Here is a 16,594-nt window from a genome sequence, read left to right as displayed (position 1 = left end):
ATCCACATCCACATCCACACAGTGAATATATTTTTGAGTGACCATAATAAAATAAATAAACAATCAACCAAATAAAAAAAGATGAAGAAAAATAAAGAAACCATAATGACAAATCCAGCAAAGCAAAGATTCTGCTGCCACACTGAAACTTTATGACCATTTTTAATAATTATAACACCTGAACAGAATTTAGGCCCTATGTTATACAACCCCAAAACAGAAAAAGTTGTTACGTTGTGTAAAATGCAAATAAAAACAGAATGTGATAATATAAAAGTATCGTAAACCCATATTTAGCAGCAAAAAGCACAACATATCAAATGTTGAAAATGAAAATTTGGACTATTTCATGGAAATATATGTTAATTTTGAATTTGATGCCAGCAACATGTTTCAAAAATAGTTGGGACGGGAGCATGTTTACCACTGTGCTGCTTCACCTCTTCATTTAACAAAAATTCTGTAAATGTTTAGGAACTGAGGAGAACAGTTGTTAGAGTTTTGATAATGAAATGTTGTCCCATTACTCCCTGATATAGGATTTCAGTTGCTCAACCAGTATGGGGTATTCTTAGTCATGTTTTTTCATTCCATTATGCACCTAATTTGACAAATCTGGACTGCAGACAGGCCATTTTACCATCTGGACTCATAATCTATTGAGAAATACTGTTTAAATATGTGCAGAATTAATTTTGGCATTGTTTTCCTGAAATATTCAAGGTCTTCCCTGGAATAGACATTGTCTGGATGCCAGTATATGTTGCTCAAAACTCTGTATACATCATTCAGAATTGATTGTGCTTTGCCAATGTGCAAGATGCCCATGCTGTAGGCACAAATGCTCCTCCACACCATCATGTTGGGTTTTGGGTTGCCTCTTTAGCCCAGATGAGTCCATGATTTCCAAAAAGAATGGCAAATTTTGATTGGTCTAACCACAGGACCTTTTTCCATGTTACCTCAGTCCATAAACAAGCGTATAGGCCCAGATAAGACTGTGGTATTTTCTGTACCATGTCTCAATACAATTTTGCTTGTTTTGGCTGTTACAATTTTGGCTGCAGTTTTTGAATTGAGTATCAAACTGTGCACATAGACAATGACTATCAGATGTTTTCCTGAGCCCATACAATGAAAGGTCTGAAAACAGGTATGATGTTGATGCAGTGCCATCTGCAGGATGCAGACCACGGCCATCCAATTTGTTTTTCAGCTCTTTCCCTTATTTGCAAAGATTTCTCTGGATTCTCTGAATGTTTTAATAATATTATGTCCTGTATATGATGAACTCCCCAAATAGTTCACAATTTCATCTTAAGAAGCATTTAATCATTGTTTCATCATTTGTGCACATAGGTTTACACAGAGTGATGAATACCCCTACATCTTTACTTCTAAGAGCTTTACTTCGGGGATGCTCTTTTTCATACCCAATCATGTTGCCAGTTTCCCTAGTTGTGAAATATTCCTCCTTTTGTTTTCTGTATCATTACACAACTTTTCCAGCATTCTGTTACCCTGTCCCAACTTTTTCTGAAACATGTTGCTTGCTGGTATCAAATTCAAAATTAACATATTTTCCATGAAATAGTCAAATTTGTCATTTTCAACATTTCATATGTTGTCTGTGTTATTTTTGCCACTAACTACGAGTTTAAGAAATTTGCAGATTACATTCTGTTTTTATTCACATTTTACAAAATGTCCCAACTTTTTCTGTTTTGGGTTGTACATATCATTTTAAATCTCTGCCACATCTGACATTTGGGAGTTAGAAATATACATACAAAATATATTAGGCTATACTCTTAAATTCATCACTAAAGCAATTTCATTAAAAAAGACAGAAGGCCCCCAGCAAGGGCCCCATGCTGTGTTGACTCATCTTGTCCACCTGCTGCACGTCATTCCACTCCATTCACGGTGATGACACTCAGTGCTCGCAGATGATAGTAGAACGCACAAAAACAGAGAGACGATGAGATTAACCAGCCTGTCACTCTCTTATCTTAGCCAGACAGAGCAGAAACCTCCATGTCCCTCTGAGGGGGACTCTCCATTGAGTATGTAAGACAAGCAGAGAGGAGATGACTACTACTCCTGGACTGCCAAGGCAAATCACGGCTGTCTGTGGTATGGCAGGGTCTCGTGGTGACACTTCACCCGGGGAAACTCTGTGTCCTCTGATCTCACACTGACAGGTGACTGACTGTAAGGGAAGGTGAGGTGAAGTAGCCTAGCATACGCCATGGGAGCTCAGCATTCATAATTGTAACAGATTGTTTAGTATTTTGCTCAGGGTTTGACTACCTGGCATAGTCTATTAAGGATTGTAGTAGGCTAGCCTATTGCAAACTATATAATATATTCACACACACACACACATTCATACTCAATGAAACATGTGAAACTGCACACAGACGACTGACAAGTATGCCCCCCCCCCTCCTCCTGCTGTCTCCATTCCCACAGTCCACATCCTCCGCCCCTCTACAATCAGCTGATGTCTGTAAATACCTCTGGTTGCCAGGAAGTGTTGGGACTCGGGGCCAAGCACTGACTTGAAGGTGCTGAACATCGCCAAACAAAATAACCTAGGCTAACCAGATACACTTGCCAGCAATGAAGAACGAATCTAATTGTTTATTTCAAACAAATTGCCTTCGTTCACTTAAAAATAAGTTTGCGATTCATATGTTGCAAACTATTTAACGAATTTTGTCTTGTAGTGGATGTGGAGCTAGCAAAGAGCACAAACACTGGAGCCACGTTTAGCTTTTAAGGCAACTAACGTTAGCCAGCTAGCATAGCCACTTTGTCAGCCCCAGAAGGACCGAATAGTTTTATCTGGTAAGAGAAACAATCGACTGTAAGGAGACTTACCATACATGTGATTTCCTGTTAAGAATCGTCGTTGTGTTCATGCATGCTTGAACGTTTATATCGGGTATCAATCGATGCGAGTTAGATAGAAGCGATAATTACAAGCTAGCAAAGCACTTCCTGGCTGGCTAGCATGTTGGTGGACAGATAGCTTGTTGGTGTATTTAGTGCTGTGCAGTGTTGGAGTGATTTTCCCCTCGACTCAGCGGATGTTTCTGTGCGTAAACTATTTATCTTTGGGTAGAAGTGAAATTGGTCTTCAACATATTGTGGGGATCATCACATCGATCAAAACTACCGAGCTGGTATAGCTGACGTTCGGCAGCACTGCTGTTTATTGTCGTTATTTTGCCAACTAGCAAGCTACACCCATGTATGTGAAACGAAAACACAATTTCTTCAACATTACAGTGATTCTAACCTCGACATCGTTTCGGTCCTAGGCGTTGTTTTACAATCAAAATCGTGGAAAATGGAAAACCAGTCTAGAAGTCAACCTTGGGGGAAGCTGATAAGTTTGGACCGAAGTTGTGATTCGGAAGTATTACTTGTCAACCGAGAATGCACCATCGGGCGAAGGAAGGGTGAGTTACATTTCTCCATCTTGATTGTCTAACGTTATGCATGGGTTTGTTTATGTTTTTGTAATTACAACGCACCAAACGCCCACCAGTATTTAACTAGTGGAAAATGTTTATAGAAACCCAATAATCCCGACTATGTTGAAATACTGGTTAAATAGCCTGTCTTTGTCATCTGCAATCCAAACTTCGCCATTCCTTTGCAGCAGTAGCTTAATCTACTTTAGACATGACAAAAGATGCTGCAGACACGGACTGCGCGAGTCTGATTGAGCCCTGTATAATCAGTTCATCTCTTGCACAATATCTTCTTTAGTTCTGTAAACTTAGACACCCACCCCCACCACACACACACACACTCACACACACACCACCCCCTAGTAATAATGACAAAGGCGTCTATTGAGAACATGCGTGCAGAATATTAATCAGTTTTTTTGTATGGGTCTAGCCCAGGCAAAGGTTAGATGTCCCTGGCTCTGTCTGAGTCTGGGCCTTTTATGTCGAGATCTGTGTCTGATTCCCAACCAGTGGGCTTTAATTCATTTGTCTGCACGCATGTTGAATGAGTTGGTGCCTCTTCAGTCCCATTCCCTCTGAATTTTAATGTAAAACCCAGGAGCACTTGAGACTACAACAGCTTTCGCATGAGTAATGCTAAAAAAACAGTTGCATTAGCTGAGGAGAAAGTCTCAAACTCCACTTTTGGTATTTGGGCTTATTTTTCGTTAGAAGACCACAGAGAAGTGTTGTGTTGTGTTTCTGTTTAATTTTCACACAGTTAGGCATACCACTGTGCAAATGTGTTAAATTATGGTTACGTTCATCCATTGGCCAAGACTTAAACTTCTCATCCTTGTTGTTTGTTTAGGCTGTGATTTGTCTTTTCCTGCAAACAAACTGGTCTCAGGAGACCACTGTAAAATTGTGCAGGATGAGCAATCAGGGAAGGTTTGGCTGGAGGATATGAGGTAAGCCCATGTTTTAGGCTCAGGATGTGCTTTATTTGTGTTTAGGTGTCTGTGTGCCCCGTGGTAGAAGATTGCTGTTAAAGTTACCTGGTTTTCAGGGGTTAGATTAACATCAAACTTTGCTATAGGGCTACATGATTTGAGGAAAATATCAAATTGCGATTTTCTGACCGATATTGCGATTATGATTTGCGATATGATTTTTGAATGTCAATTAATCGATTCAGTTTATTATTCGAATGTCTCTTTAATTCGTGCCACCCCTGATTGGTGAGCATACCTAGTGCACAAGAAGCACGGCACCCCAAACCGACTGTGAAACTCACCAATCAGAATTTCTGTGCCACCAACCAGAAGTGGCATAGTCTAGGAGGATGGAATGAATATAAAAGTCAGAAATGTGACAAAATGAACTGTACACGATTATTTGTACCTTTTGCAATTAGGTAATTGCGTTGGTTCATATTGCGATTACGATTGCGATAATTGTGCAGCCCTACAATATTCACAGCATTGGCTCCTATTCTTCAATATGGCATGATTGCAACAAACAAAGATTGCAACAAAACACCCTCAGAGCAATTTGGACTATCCCAAACTATTAAGTGACATTTCTATAGGTTGAGTAACAAAATCTGCAATCTGTTCTACTTCATTCTACAGTTTCTCATAGTTGTTAATGTAAAGTATCTGTTTTTATAAATGAGCAGAAACCTAAGCAGTAACCAATAGCCTAAACACTATTTTGTTCTGTAACTTCAGAATAAAGTTTTATTTAATTAATTATTTTTCTGCCCCATAGTACAAACGGTACGGTGATCAACATGTCCAAGTTAGTGAAAAAACAAATGCACCTCCTGCAGAACGGTGACGTGATCTACTTTGTGTATAGGAAAAATGAACCAGAGCAAAGTGAGTATGACAGGCCTTGGCCTGGGCCCTTTGTTCTGTTTGTTTGTTTGTGTTTACTTGTTTGTTTTGGTCCTGCAATTTATTTACCCGTATTGCATGGCTCTTTAAATGGATGACATTTAACGGACCTTTGAGTTTCGCAAAATGTGAAGTTGCTTAATGCATAGGAAATCAGTTGCCTGTGTAATTTGCGTATGTGGCACTGGTAAACGAAAACTCTGCTACTTGTCAAGGGACATTTCAGATTTGTTCCTCCTGGTTTCATGTGGGTGTTGCATGCTTTACAAATAACAATATTCCTTCAGTTCAGCAGAATACAAACTTTTTTGTTCTTGCAGACATTGCATACATTTTTCAGTCCATGAGGCCACATCAAGCTCCCTCTCAAAATGGCAAGTATGACTTTCAGTCATTTCCATTTAGAACTGTATGGAGTAATCACTTCTTTAGAGCTTTTTTTGTTTTTATTTTGATCTACTGTTCGTTGTATTCAGCAATCATTACAATTCAATTTTAAGTTAAAGATGACCTAATTAAGTTAAATTTAATTCAACCTTCCGAATTATGGAGTCTGCTCCCAATTGATCTTGTCGAGTATAGAATTGTTTATAATATATGTTGATTTGTTCTGTGTTTACCTTGCAGACGGTGGGAAGCCAGTAGAGGCCAGACAGGAGAGGAGAGCCGAGAGCACCCCAGAGCCCCCAGCAGTGGCAGCCTCTCCTCAACCTCCTGCCCCACAGCAGCAGCTGGCCCTGGAGGAGCCCCAGCCCTCCACCTCCACCTCTCATATGTACTGCCTCTCCCCCTCCACAGCTTCAGGACCCCAGGCTTCGGCCTCAGGTACAGTAGGCACAGCGCAGAACCCTCAACCCTCATTTCTAAAGCGTTTTTCTTTCCTTTCATGTGTTTCTCTGAGTTTCTTTTGTTATATACTTCCTACAGTCGTATGCATATTTCTTGTCAGTATTACACACTGTGAGATCGTTGATGTAAGCAGTGGAAAGGAAAGTGGTTTTCAAAATTTGAGCAACCATGCAAATTAAGTCAAAGGTGTAGCTTTGGAGCATATCACAGCAGTTGGACATTTTGGGGGGATTTGTAAGATGCTCAGAGGATAATAATTTAGTGATGCTTGTGAAACTCTTTTAAGGAAGGGATGTACAAAAGCAGAACTTTTTGACTGGGGCTTGTTGAAACTATTGTTCCTGATTTTCATTTGAACCTGATGAATTGTAAGTAATCCGTACAGGCGATCAGTTACATTAGTTTAGACTACCTATAAGCCTCCTATTTGGGAAGAGCTTGCAGGCAGAAATGTGTTGCTTTGTAAAATCTGTTTCTTTTTTCACACTATGGAGCTACTTCACTTCAGTGAATACAGGTTCTTTTTATGCTTGGTGCAACCACAGACAACACTGCACCATTAAATTGTATTCACATCACAGTAGATCACTCTTTATTTGCTGATGGTTTCTACCTGCCCCTGACTAATAGCCTAAGTTGCCTTGTCTTCACTGAACGTGAAGTAAGACTGTGTTGTATCTCGTGTAGGTCCAGGTGAGGCTGCTTGTTTACACGCTCTCGGTGGCGAGTCCTCCTCCCCCTCCTCCTCCCAGAGTCCTGCTGCTGCTGGACTGCTCTACGCTGGGGGCCCTCATGCCCACGCCAGGCCACTCACCCTCCGGGAAATGCTCCGGAGCCGTGAAGCCAGCCCGTGCTCCGCTGGGGAGGGAGAGAGCCTGGAGCCGGAGAGAAAGAAGAGGAAAACGGGCACAGGTCAGCAGTCCTCCTGTACTTGTACTGTACTGTACGGGCACAGGTCAGCAGTCCTCCTGTACTTGTACTGTACTGTACGGGCACAGGTCAGCAGTCCTCCTGTCCTTGTACTGTACTGTACGGGCACAGGTCAGCAGTCCTCCTGTACTTGTACTGTACGGGCACAGGTCAGCAGTCCTCCTGTACTTGTACTGTACTGTAATGGGGCACAGGTCAGCAGTCCTCCTGTACTTGTGTACTACAGGTGCAGTCCCTCCTTGTAATTTGTACAGGTCAGCAGTCCTGTCCTCCTGTACTTGTACTGTACGGGCACAGGTCAGCAGTCCTCCTGTACTTGTACTGTACTGTACTGGCACAGGTCAGCAGTCCTCCTGTCCTTGTACTGTACTGTACGGGCACAGGTCAGCAGTCCTCCTGTACTTGCTTAGACGCCTCAAGACGAAGATGCCAGCAGACATATGTACAGTAGAGTACATGTGGACTTTGTTGTCACACTGTTGTTTTGCTTTGATCCCTGACTTCCCTCCAATTGTGGGTTTTGTGTTCATTTGATCTCTCTCTCTCTCTCTCTCTCTCTCTCTCTCTCTCTCTCTCTCTCTCCCTCTGTCCTCTGTCTCTCTCTCTCTCCCTCTCTCTCTCTCTCTCTGTTTCTCTCTCTCTCTCTCTGTTTCTCTCTCTCTCTCTCTCTCCTTCTCTCTCTCTCTGTGTTTCTCTGCTCTTTCTCTCTCTGTTTCTCTCTCTCTCTCTCTCTCTCTCTCTCTCTCTCTCTCTCTCTCTCTCTCTGTTTCTCTGTCTCTGTCCCTCAGATGGAGAGGACTTGTGTCTAGCGCCCTCTGGCTGCGGTGAGGCAGCAGCGCTGCAGAAGCAGCCTCCTGTGGTGGAGCTGCCAAGGAAGGAGAGAGCCACAGGGGCCAAAACAGACAAGATGGAGGAGTCACTTACGTGCATCATCTGTCAGGACCTGTTGCATGACTGTGTGAGGTAAGACACGGTGATGTCCGCAGGTGATGATTCCCCATCACACTCCACACACCTCCACCTCCACCTCCACCTGTGTAGAGCTGTTCTATTCCTTCCCTCTAGTCCTAGTAAATGGACCAGATCTGAGTCATATTGCTCAGAAGCAGAATTTTGAGAGGATTAGTTACCCCTAGGGCCGGTTTCCCAAACATGGATTAAGCCTAGTACTAGACTAGAAGAAGACTTCAGTGAAGATTTCTTTTAGTCAAGGACCAGGCTCAATCAATGTCCAGTAAACCAGCCCTAAGTGTACTGCCAAACACAATGGCTAACAACAATGGCTAAAAACCTAATGGAAAGTGACCGGAAGATGAATCCTTCCACGTAAGATAACGGTACATTTCTAATAGTCCTGGATACTTTAGCTTTCCCTAGCACACCTAGAATTTAGCACTGAGATATTTCTCCTTCTGAGACAGACGCGTGACATCTTGCCTCATGTCTGAGTCTGGATATTTCCTCAGTGCTGTGATATGTGGGTCATTTAACACTGTGAATTCCAATTAGTTTGTAATGGCGGTGCCGAGGCCAGATTGGGATGTTCACACAGCAGATGTCCCACTTTAGATTAGCCACTCGGCAGCATGTGCCGTCTCAATCCTGTCCAACAAGCAGTCAAACCGGTCACGGTTTCGCCAGACTTGCACTTGGCGAGCCAACGGCGGTTTCTGTTGTGCCTTTATTAAATGTTGTGCCAGCTCTATTTTTTTGTGTCTGTGTCGATAGTGTTTTAATTTGTATTCATGTATTCCAATGAATTCATGTGTTAATATTTTATCATCTTTCTTCTGTTGTGTGTGTGTGTGTGTGTGGTCTCCAGCCCTGTATGCACACGTTCTGCGCGGCCTGCTACTCTGGCTGGATGGAGCGCTCCTCCCTCTGCCCCACCTGCCGCTGCCCTGTGGAGAGGATCCGCAAGAACCACATACTCAACAACCTGGTGGAGGCCTACTTGCAGCAGCACCCAGGTATGCACACACACACACACACACACACACACACACACACACACACACACACGCACACCACAGAGTGTGTGCACACATAAGACAGCACAGTAGCAGATAGCACAGTAACCTAATGGAAGTTTATCTACAGTAGTCTCCAGATATGAGTCATGCCACAGTTTTGATTGAATTACGTTTGTGTCCAACGTTGTACATACCAAATATAAGCTTTATACTTGTAACCAAAGCTAAGATCAGAGGAATCATATGCATGTCTTCAACATTCACATTTAAGCAAATTTGGGACATTTTCTGTTCTTCAGCAAGGAATATTCTCACATTTGAGACTTCATATGCATATCTGCAGCAGAATCCCATTAAGCACTCACGGGATGCATAGGTGTAAAATATACACACTGTCAAGGATTTAGTAGGATCTCACTGGCAGTAAATGTCCAGGTGACCCACAGACAAGGCAGTTAAGCACATACTCATTAACATGAGACTGTGAGCATGCATACAGAAGCACTGTATGTACAAACATGCTCCCTCTTACCCCAGCTGAAGAGTGCAATTTCAATTAAATTTGACTCAAAAAACTTTATTTATTCCTGAGGAGCAATTTGGTCATGCAGGCATAGTGACGTATAAGACATAACACAACATATAAGACAGGATAATAAGAAAGAACAGGACCGACAGGCCGCTGTTGACATTTTCTGGTAATCGCCTGATAATCATCTGATAACAAAGCAAGGAACAGTTACAAGGAAGGTGGAGATGTACATACTGATGGCTGTGTGTGTGTGTGTGTGTGTGTGTGTCCTGCCACAGAGAAGTGCCGAAGCGAGGAGGACTTGCGGAGCATGGACATGCGCAATAAGATCACTCAGGACATGCTGCAGCCAAAGATCGAGCGCTCGTTCTCCGACGAGGAGGGCAGCTCTGACTACCTGTTTGAGCTCTCTGACAATGACAGCGACACGTCAGACATGAGGTGAGCCACCCATCAGCATTCCACTCTGTCAGCACCATAAGCCCTTACCTGCAGCTACCACTCATATCTGAACAGCTGATTACACACAAAGAACATACCTGTCAACAGGTTTACTCCGTTCAGCTTCATGCTCTTTGATATTTAAAGAGTTCATTCAGTCAGGTCATCCTGTATGGCAGAAGGAAATGTTCTTGAGTTTTGTTTGTATTGTGATATTGTATTGTAATCACCTTTTGCATCTTACCATTATCTTTAATTGGAATCAAATTACCAAAGACTTTAGTTGGGCAATACCTTGGTCAGTTGACAAGACTAGCCTATTATAGATTATCGTTTAACCAGATAATGTGGTTACGGTAGTTGTTTTGCGGCAAAATTTCAGGTGGCCATGTCTGTACATTTTGCCTTTAGTATTTACAGAACGAGAAACTGCCCTTGATAATAAATGAAAAATGGTGTGACCTGATGCCATTTTAGGGTAATGACAATGGGGTACACTGCCACCCTGCCTCCCAGTGGTGTAGTATACGTGATACGCAGGAATACGCAGTATACTCACTTAAAAAGCATCACTATCCCAGTATACCCACTTAAAATAGGCAAGGATACGTATTAACATTTGGGATTGATCACAGTATACCCACTACAGCTAACTAGACTACATCTCAGTATACCCACTACAGCTAACTATACTACATCTCAGTATACCCACTACAGATAACTATACTACATCTCAGTATACCCACTACAGATAACTATACTACATCTCTGCTGCCTCCCCAGTTTGGCTCTAACTGATGAGGGAGTCTGCCGCTTGAAATCTGATCCTGTTGTGTTGTGTTGTGTGTCCACAGTCAGCCGTTCCTGACTTGTCGCCAGTGTCCAGGCTACAGGAAGGACATGAGCCATGCGTCGTGGATCACAGGCCCACCTCCAGACGAAGGGCCAGGGAAGCCCCCAGGAGAGGGACCCTCCACGTCTGCAGAGGCCTCCCCAGGTGCTGCCCTTTCTCTCCTCCCTTTCCGTCTTTTCTTTTCTGTCCCACTCCACCATGAAACCAAAGACTGTTAAGGCGGAGCAAGATACTTCGTCAGTAGTTCATGTCTATGGGCCTTGAAATGGGGATCGAATCCTGTCTGCATAAAGAGGTGTGTCGATGACGTATTGACGAGTCACGCTGCAACCGCCAAACAGCAGCTGCATAAATAACCAGCGACACCTGATATAAGGTTGATTTTCTCCAGACTGGAATGCTCAAAAATGCTAAAAATGTACCTGAAATGTTCAGAAGGGTTTGAGGATCGTGAAAACGTGCCCGAAATTCACATTCCTAACTCTATAGAACCAAGACCTTAGCATATGTGGTGAAAGAGCTGAGCTATGCCCATAGACTTCCAATGGAGCAGTCGCTGCCTCTGTTCTGCATAAAGGGGATTTTGACCCCCCCTCGTGCGATCCGGGTTCCCGGAAGTGGCTCCTGATGAAACATCTTGCTCCGCCTTAACAATCTTTGATGAAACTCTCTTCTGTGCTGTTAGCACAGACATCATCTTTCATTTCTTGAAAGGGTACATTTATTACTATTCAGTGCAAAAAATAGTCCAAACGTTATTCTTTCCCCTTTGCTTAAGGACCCTCGTGAGCTGCCTAAAATCAATAACTAATAGCTTGACGTGTGTGTGTGTGTGTGTGTGTGTGTGTGTGTGTGTGTCTCTCTCTCTCTCTCTCTCTCTCTCTCTCTCTCTCTCTCTCTCTCTCTCTCTCTCTCTCTCTCTCTCTCTCTCTCTCTGTGTGTAGCCACCACAGAGCCGGAGTTCCGTTGCCCTCCCCAGGGCCCCCACGTCATCTGCACCTGCTGCCTTCAGCCAATGCCGGACCGCCGTGGAGAGCTCACCGCCCAGCAGATGTCTTCCCAGCAGTGTGAGTGGTCGTCTTGCCTGTCAGTCAAAGGCAACCAACCATTCAGAGAGTGCAGTCTTGTTTTTGTCTTGTGCCTTTGTTGGGTAGGTGTCCATGTGATTGGTCTTTGGCTCCACAGGTTTGGTGTGCCAGCGGCCGTTCTGCCACATGTACTGGGGCTGCCAGCGCTTTGGCTGTCAGGGCTGCCTAGCACGCTTCAGCGGTAAGCGCCTCGGACGATGCAACACACACACACACACACACACACACACACACACAAGTCGTTCCATTCTCTGTGTCCAACAAGCCTCTGAGGCAGCAGAGCTGTCAGCTGTAGAGGAAAGAAGACTTCTCTTTGTCTTTTTTGTCCCCCCTACCTCTCTTTCTCTTCTCCTCCTTTCTTGCTCTCTGTCTCTACATTTTCCTTGTGTGCAGTTACTCCAATAGTGTGTGTGTGTGTGTGTGTGTGTGTGTGTACTCACATCTATTTGCAGAGCTCAACCTCACAGACAAATGCCTCGACGGGGTGCTGAACAGCAACAATTACGAGTCTGAAATCTTGCAGGTACCGACAGCAGTTTTCACTGCTCTGTTTGTAAATCCATAATCCAGTCGCTCAGTCTCACTCGATCTCTCACACACAGAAACAAGTGCAACTGTGGTGTTTCTGTTGGTAGAATTATCTGTCCTCGAGAGGGATGTCGTGGAAGGAGATGCTGCAGGACGGCCTGCAGGCGGCACAGCGAGGGGTCTTCCATCTGTCTGGTAGGGAGTCCACTCCTCCTGCCACCACACACATGCACACACACATGCGCACACACACACACACACACGCATGCATATACCATCTCAACACACACAAACACAGCATATGCACCAGATACATACATGTATAAAAAAAATGTGTGTCTGCTGTAGATTGCCGCATCAACGGCAGTGCCGTGTTGTGCTTCTGCTGTGGTCTGCGAGCCTTCAAGGAGCTGGCCTACAAATACAGGGAGAGCGTCCCTGCCTCTGAGCTTCCAGGTGAGCCCTCACCTCACACACTTCCGAGTCCCTATCACCCTTAGACCACCACCACCAATTGGGCTAATTGCACTGCCTGAGGGTAGGAAGCCATTACATAACACGCTGGACAGGGTTCAGCTATCAAAGGAAAACTACATGGTGTGAATATAGAGGGCTATACACAATATTTAATTGCTGCCGTTTTGAATGCCGTTGTCCTTTCATGGGTGTTCTTTCTTTAGTGTAATCCACTGGGAGGTGGAAGTTTAGTACGTGAGGATGTTTTTGCGAAGTCCAGTGTCACTCATCGCTTGTCTGCCCTCTCAGCTGCTGTGACGTCGCGGCCAGACTGTTACTGGGGACGCAACTGCCGCACTCAAGTCAAAGCACACCATGCCATGTAAGCCTCTTCTCACATGAGAGCCACCCATTTTACACAATGTTGTTCTCTCAATATAGTGATTATTTTAACTTACTGTAGTTATGCATTTCACTGTAGTTTATGAACACATCTTGTGATAAAGTGAAGGTCATCCACCTTGTATTATTTTATGCTAGTCATTCACTTTGGATGCCATCAGTGGTAGGTTCTGTAGCTGATTTCTGGCAGTTAGCTTTTGTGTTTGACATTATTGTGAAAAAGGCTGGTTTAATAGATTGGCACAGTCAACGTTGTACATGGTGATAACATACTTAAGACTAGCTTGGCAGTAGTTTGGCCTCGTGCTTTGGAACATTTGACTGCAAAAGTCTTTTTGATATATTTAATATTTTCATACTACCTATGCTATGTATATCCCTACATTTCAATGTATGACCTTTTGCTTGTTAGACAAGTTGCACTTACTCAAAAACATTCAGTGGTGGTCCTGGCTGCCATACACATATTTCTCCAGCAGAGGGACCTGCTACATTGCCTTGGCAGTTTTTAGAGCCTGCTGAAAATTAATTTAGTTACTGAAACCAGCTGTAGTGAATTCTGAATGAAATGAGTTCCAATTTAATTCTACATCCCCAAATCAGAAAAAGTTGGGACATTGTGTAAATTGCAAATAAAAACAAAATGTAGTAATCTGCAAATCTCGTAAACTCATATTTAGCGGCAAAAAGGACATAGACAACATATCATATATTGAAAATGACAAATTTGACATATTTCATGGAGAACAAATGTTTTGAATTTGATACCAGCAACACGTTTCAACGTTGTCTACATCCTTTTTGCCGCTAAATATGGGTTTTCGGGACGTCCCAACTTTTTGTGTGTGTGTGTGTCGTTTCTTATTTCGTGTGTGTGTTCCCTCTGCAGGAAATTCAATCACATATGTGAACAGACACGTTTTAAGAACTGATGTGTACCTGTGATGGTGTCCATTCCACTGAAGAGAGAGAAAATGCCCTTGGCTGCCAAGCAGCCCCACAGACTGTGTGCAAATGAACATGATCAGGTGAACCTCATGTCACCAAACCCACATACTTCAGATGATGGACGCTTTATCCCAGAGAGGACATCTTTTCATTAATTTACTCTAAGTACTCCACCGTACTTTACCACATTGCTTGCTTGTGAATCACTGTACTTTTTTTGTACTTTTTTTTTTTTTTCCTTTTCTTTTTTGTCTTGTTATGTTAAGTATGTCGTTTGGTCATGTGGACTTTTGGGGAAGCAGCAGTTAGACCAGAAGTTGCACTTTGGAAGGCAAGTGAGCACAGAGCCTGCCAACACAGGCCAGCCACTCATTTCATTCCGCACAAGCTTCAGTGCTTAGTTTTTCTGTGTCCCTCGCATTTGAGGGCCTATATTTTACATTAGCGGAGATAGCAATCAAATCAATCTGTGTGTGAATGTGTGGTCTGTTATAGCTGAAGGGACTTGGTGTGGAGAGTGGTCAGATGCTGCCTTGCTTCTCTTAGACTTAGATGACTGTATACTCTATATGTATGACTAGATCCAGGCAGTTAAAAGTCTCTTAAACAGTGTAGTGCCTACCCCTGCACAGTTATGTTAGTGTAAACAGAGAAGACTGTAGGCTGTATGTGACTACAGGCCATAGTGACCGCAGTTAGCCAATGGTTTTGGAACTGAACAGGGGTGGCCCTGACTACATGGCTTTGCCGGATGCATGCCAAGTCAGGGCCAGATCCATTCCAGAATCGGAAGCTTGCTGGGATGATTTTATTAGTTTTGATTTCTTTTCTAAAGTGCTTAGATACTTTTGCTAGCTTTTTAGATCTTCCAGCAACTTCTCTTCATCTGCTGTAGCGCATGTAATGTTTCTTTGGAAACGCCACCTACTGGTAACTGCATGTTATGAGTGACTCCAGTCACTCAAAGGACTAATGGTCAACTGCACAGGTATGTTGCCAACAGTTTCTTATGCATCTTTCGAAGAATTATTTGTGGTCAAGGTGAGCCACACTCAAAAACACTCAAAAAAAATGCACTGTTATTGCACCGTCAGTCAACTTTGTTGCTGCTTCCATCTAATCTGCTTACTTTGGGAGGACAATGCAATTCTGTATTTATTTTCTCGTAGGTTAGTTTAGACAACTAAAAATGAAAATTAGGAGGGGGAAAAAAAATCTATTTGTAGAAAATGCAACTTTTTTTGTTTTGTTTGTTTGGTGGAACGCGTAGATGTGAGAAGCCTTGTGAGCTGTACTGAGCACGGCTTAGTGGGAGTCCATGTGATAGTTGTATAGGATTACACCTTCTACTCTGTGAGGGGATAAGAGTAATGTGTTGAAACTGTGTAGTTTTATCCAAGGCCACGGTCGCTCCGTTGTATGCTTTGCTCGAGATAATCAACTCTAAGCTGATTAATGCCGTGCATTACGGACGCTTACTCCGACCAGATGGTAATGGCCAGTGTTGGCTCTAGGTCGTGTAGAAGGCACAATGGTCGTCCATAGGAGAGGGGAGGAGATTCCTCTCTCTGTTTTTTTGCATAGGCTCATAGTGTTTTTTAAGCTCACACACATAAGTCAACCTTACTCCGACACGGAGGGCAACCTAATCAGGTGCCTAATGGAGTGCGCAGGCACGACTGCGGTCAAATGTCCTGTGGAAAAGTTCACTCGAGTATTTCCGGATATCTAATGTGCCAGTGTGTATGGCGGCTACTACTACACACAAATATTATTGTGGGTTGTGGGCGGTCGGACACATTTGTGTGACGATCTTCGAAGTCCAAACCTATTGTTTTGGTGCCCTTAAGTGTGCTTGAGGGAACAGAAGAGTGACCTTTTTTATAACTCTGGACGATGTATTCTACCCTTTTTAATAATTAATGAATCAGTGGTGGCCGAGTCAGAATGCACTCCAGTGCTTTGGCTTGAGCCTGTCACCATGTTTGTCATTTATATATGGCCTTAGGGTTGATTTTTCATTTCTCCAGATATTGGACCAGGGGGTTCAGTATGCAATATATTACATGTCCTGTTATTCTATATACCTTTTCCCAACTTTGTTGCAATGACTTATTTTGTAGAATTGTGAATTTATTGTAGTATTATTTCCCAATTGGGAATGTAGGTAGTCCCCCCCCCTAAAATACAAGTGTTTACATATAACATTTGATCAGTTGTGGGTTA

At 43.3% G+C, this 16,594-nt stretch overlaps 1 protein-coding gene across 1 annotated transcript; it reads left to right on the top strand.

Moving 5' to 3' along the window:
- The first annotated feature begins 2,544 nt into the window (after nt 1-2,544).
- On the top strand, nt 2,545-16,543 carry chfr (checkpoint with forkhead and ring finger domains, E3 ubiquitin protein ligase). Its single transcript, XM_048243915.1, has 18 exons — nt 2,545-2,853; nt 3,330-3,470; nt 4,339-4,438; nt 5,241-5,350; nt 5,689-5,742; nt 5,996-6,193; nt 6,905-7,129; nt 7,936-8,110; nt 8,963-9,117; nt 9,931-10,093; nt 10,948-11,090; nt 11,891-12,013; nt 12,132-12,215; nt 12,487-12,557; nt 12,670-12,757; nt 12,911-13,018; nt 13,328-13,400; nt 14,310-16,543. Exons 2-18 carry the CDS (start codon nt 3,359-3,361, stop codon nt 14,350-14,352), a joined length of 2,025 nt encoding a protein of 674 aa, XP_048099872.1. The 5' UTR covers nt 2,545-2,853; nt 3,330-3,358; the 3' UTR covers nt 14,353-16,543.
- The last annotated feature ends 51 nt before the right edge of the window (nt 16,544-16,594 follow it).

This window comes from Alosa alosa, chromosome 5 (genome assembly GCF_017589495.1).
Source record: "Alosa alosa isolate M-15738 ecotype Scorff River chromosome 5, AALO_Geno_1.1, whole genome shotgun sequence".
In the NCBI taxonomy this organism is placed as follows: Eukaryota; Metazoa; Chordata; class Actinopteri; order Clupeiformes; family Clupeidae; genus Alosa; species Alosa alosa.
The sequence above is the reverse complement of the archived record's forward strand: the minus strand, read 5'-3'. Positions and strand labels throughout refer to the sequence as shown.

What these genes read in the sequence shown, in the direction of transcription:
- chfr (XM_048243915.1), top strand. Translation starts at nt 3,359, where the DNA reads ATGGAAAACCAGTCTAGAAGTCAACCTTGGGGGAAGCTGATAAGTTTG. An exon ending in GAAAAATGAACCAGAGCAAA is followed by an intron (nt 5,351 to 5,688) that starts GTGAGTATGACA and finishes TTGTTCTTGCAG; the next exon opens with ACATTGCATACATTTTTCAG. An exon ending in CTACTTGCAGCAGCACCCAG is followed by an intron (nt 9,118 to 9,930) that starts GTATGCACACAC and finishes GTCCTGCCACAG; the next exon opens with AGAAGTGCCGAAGCGAGGAG.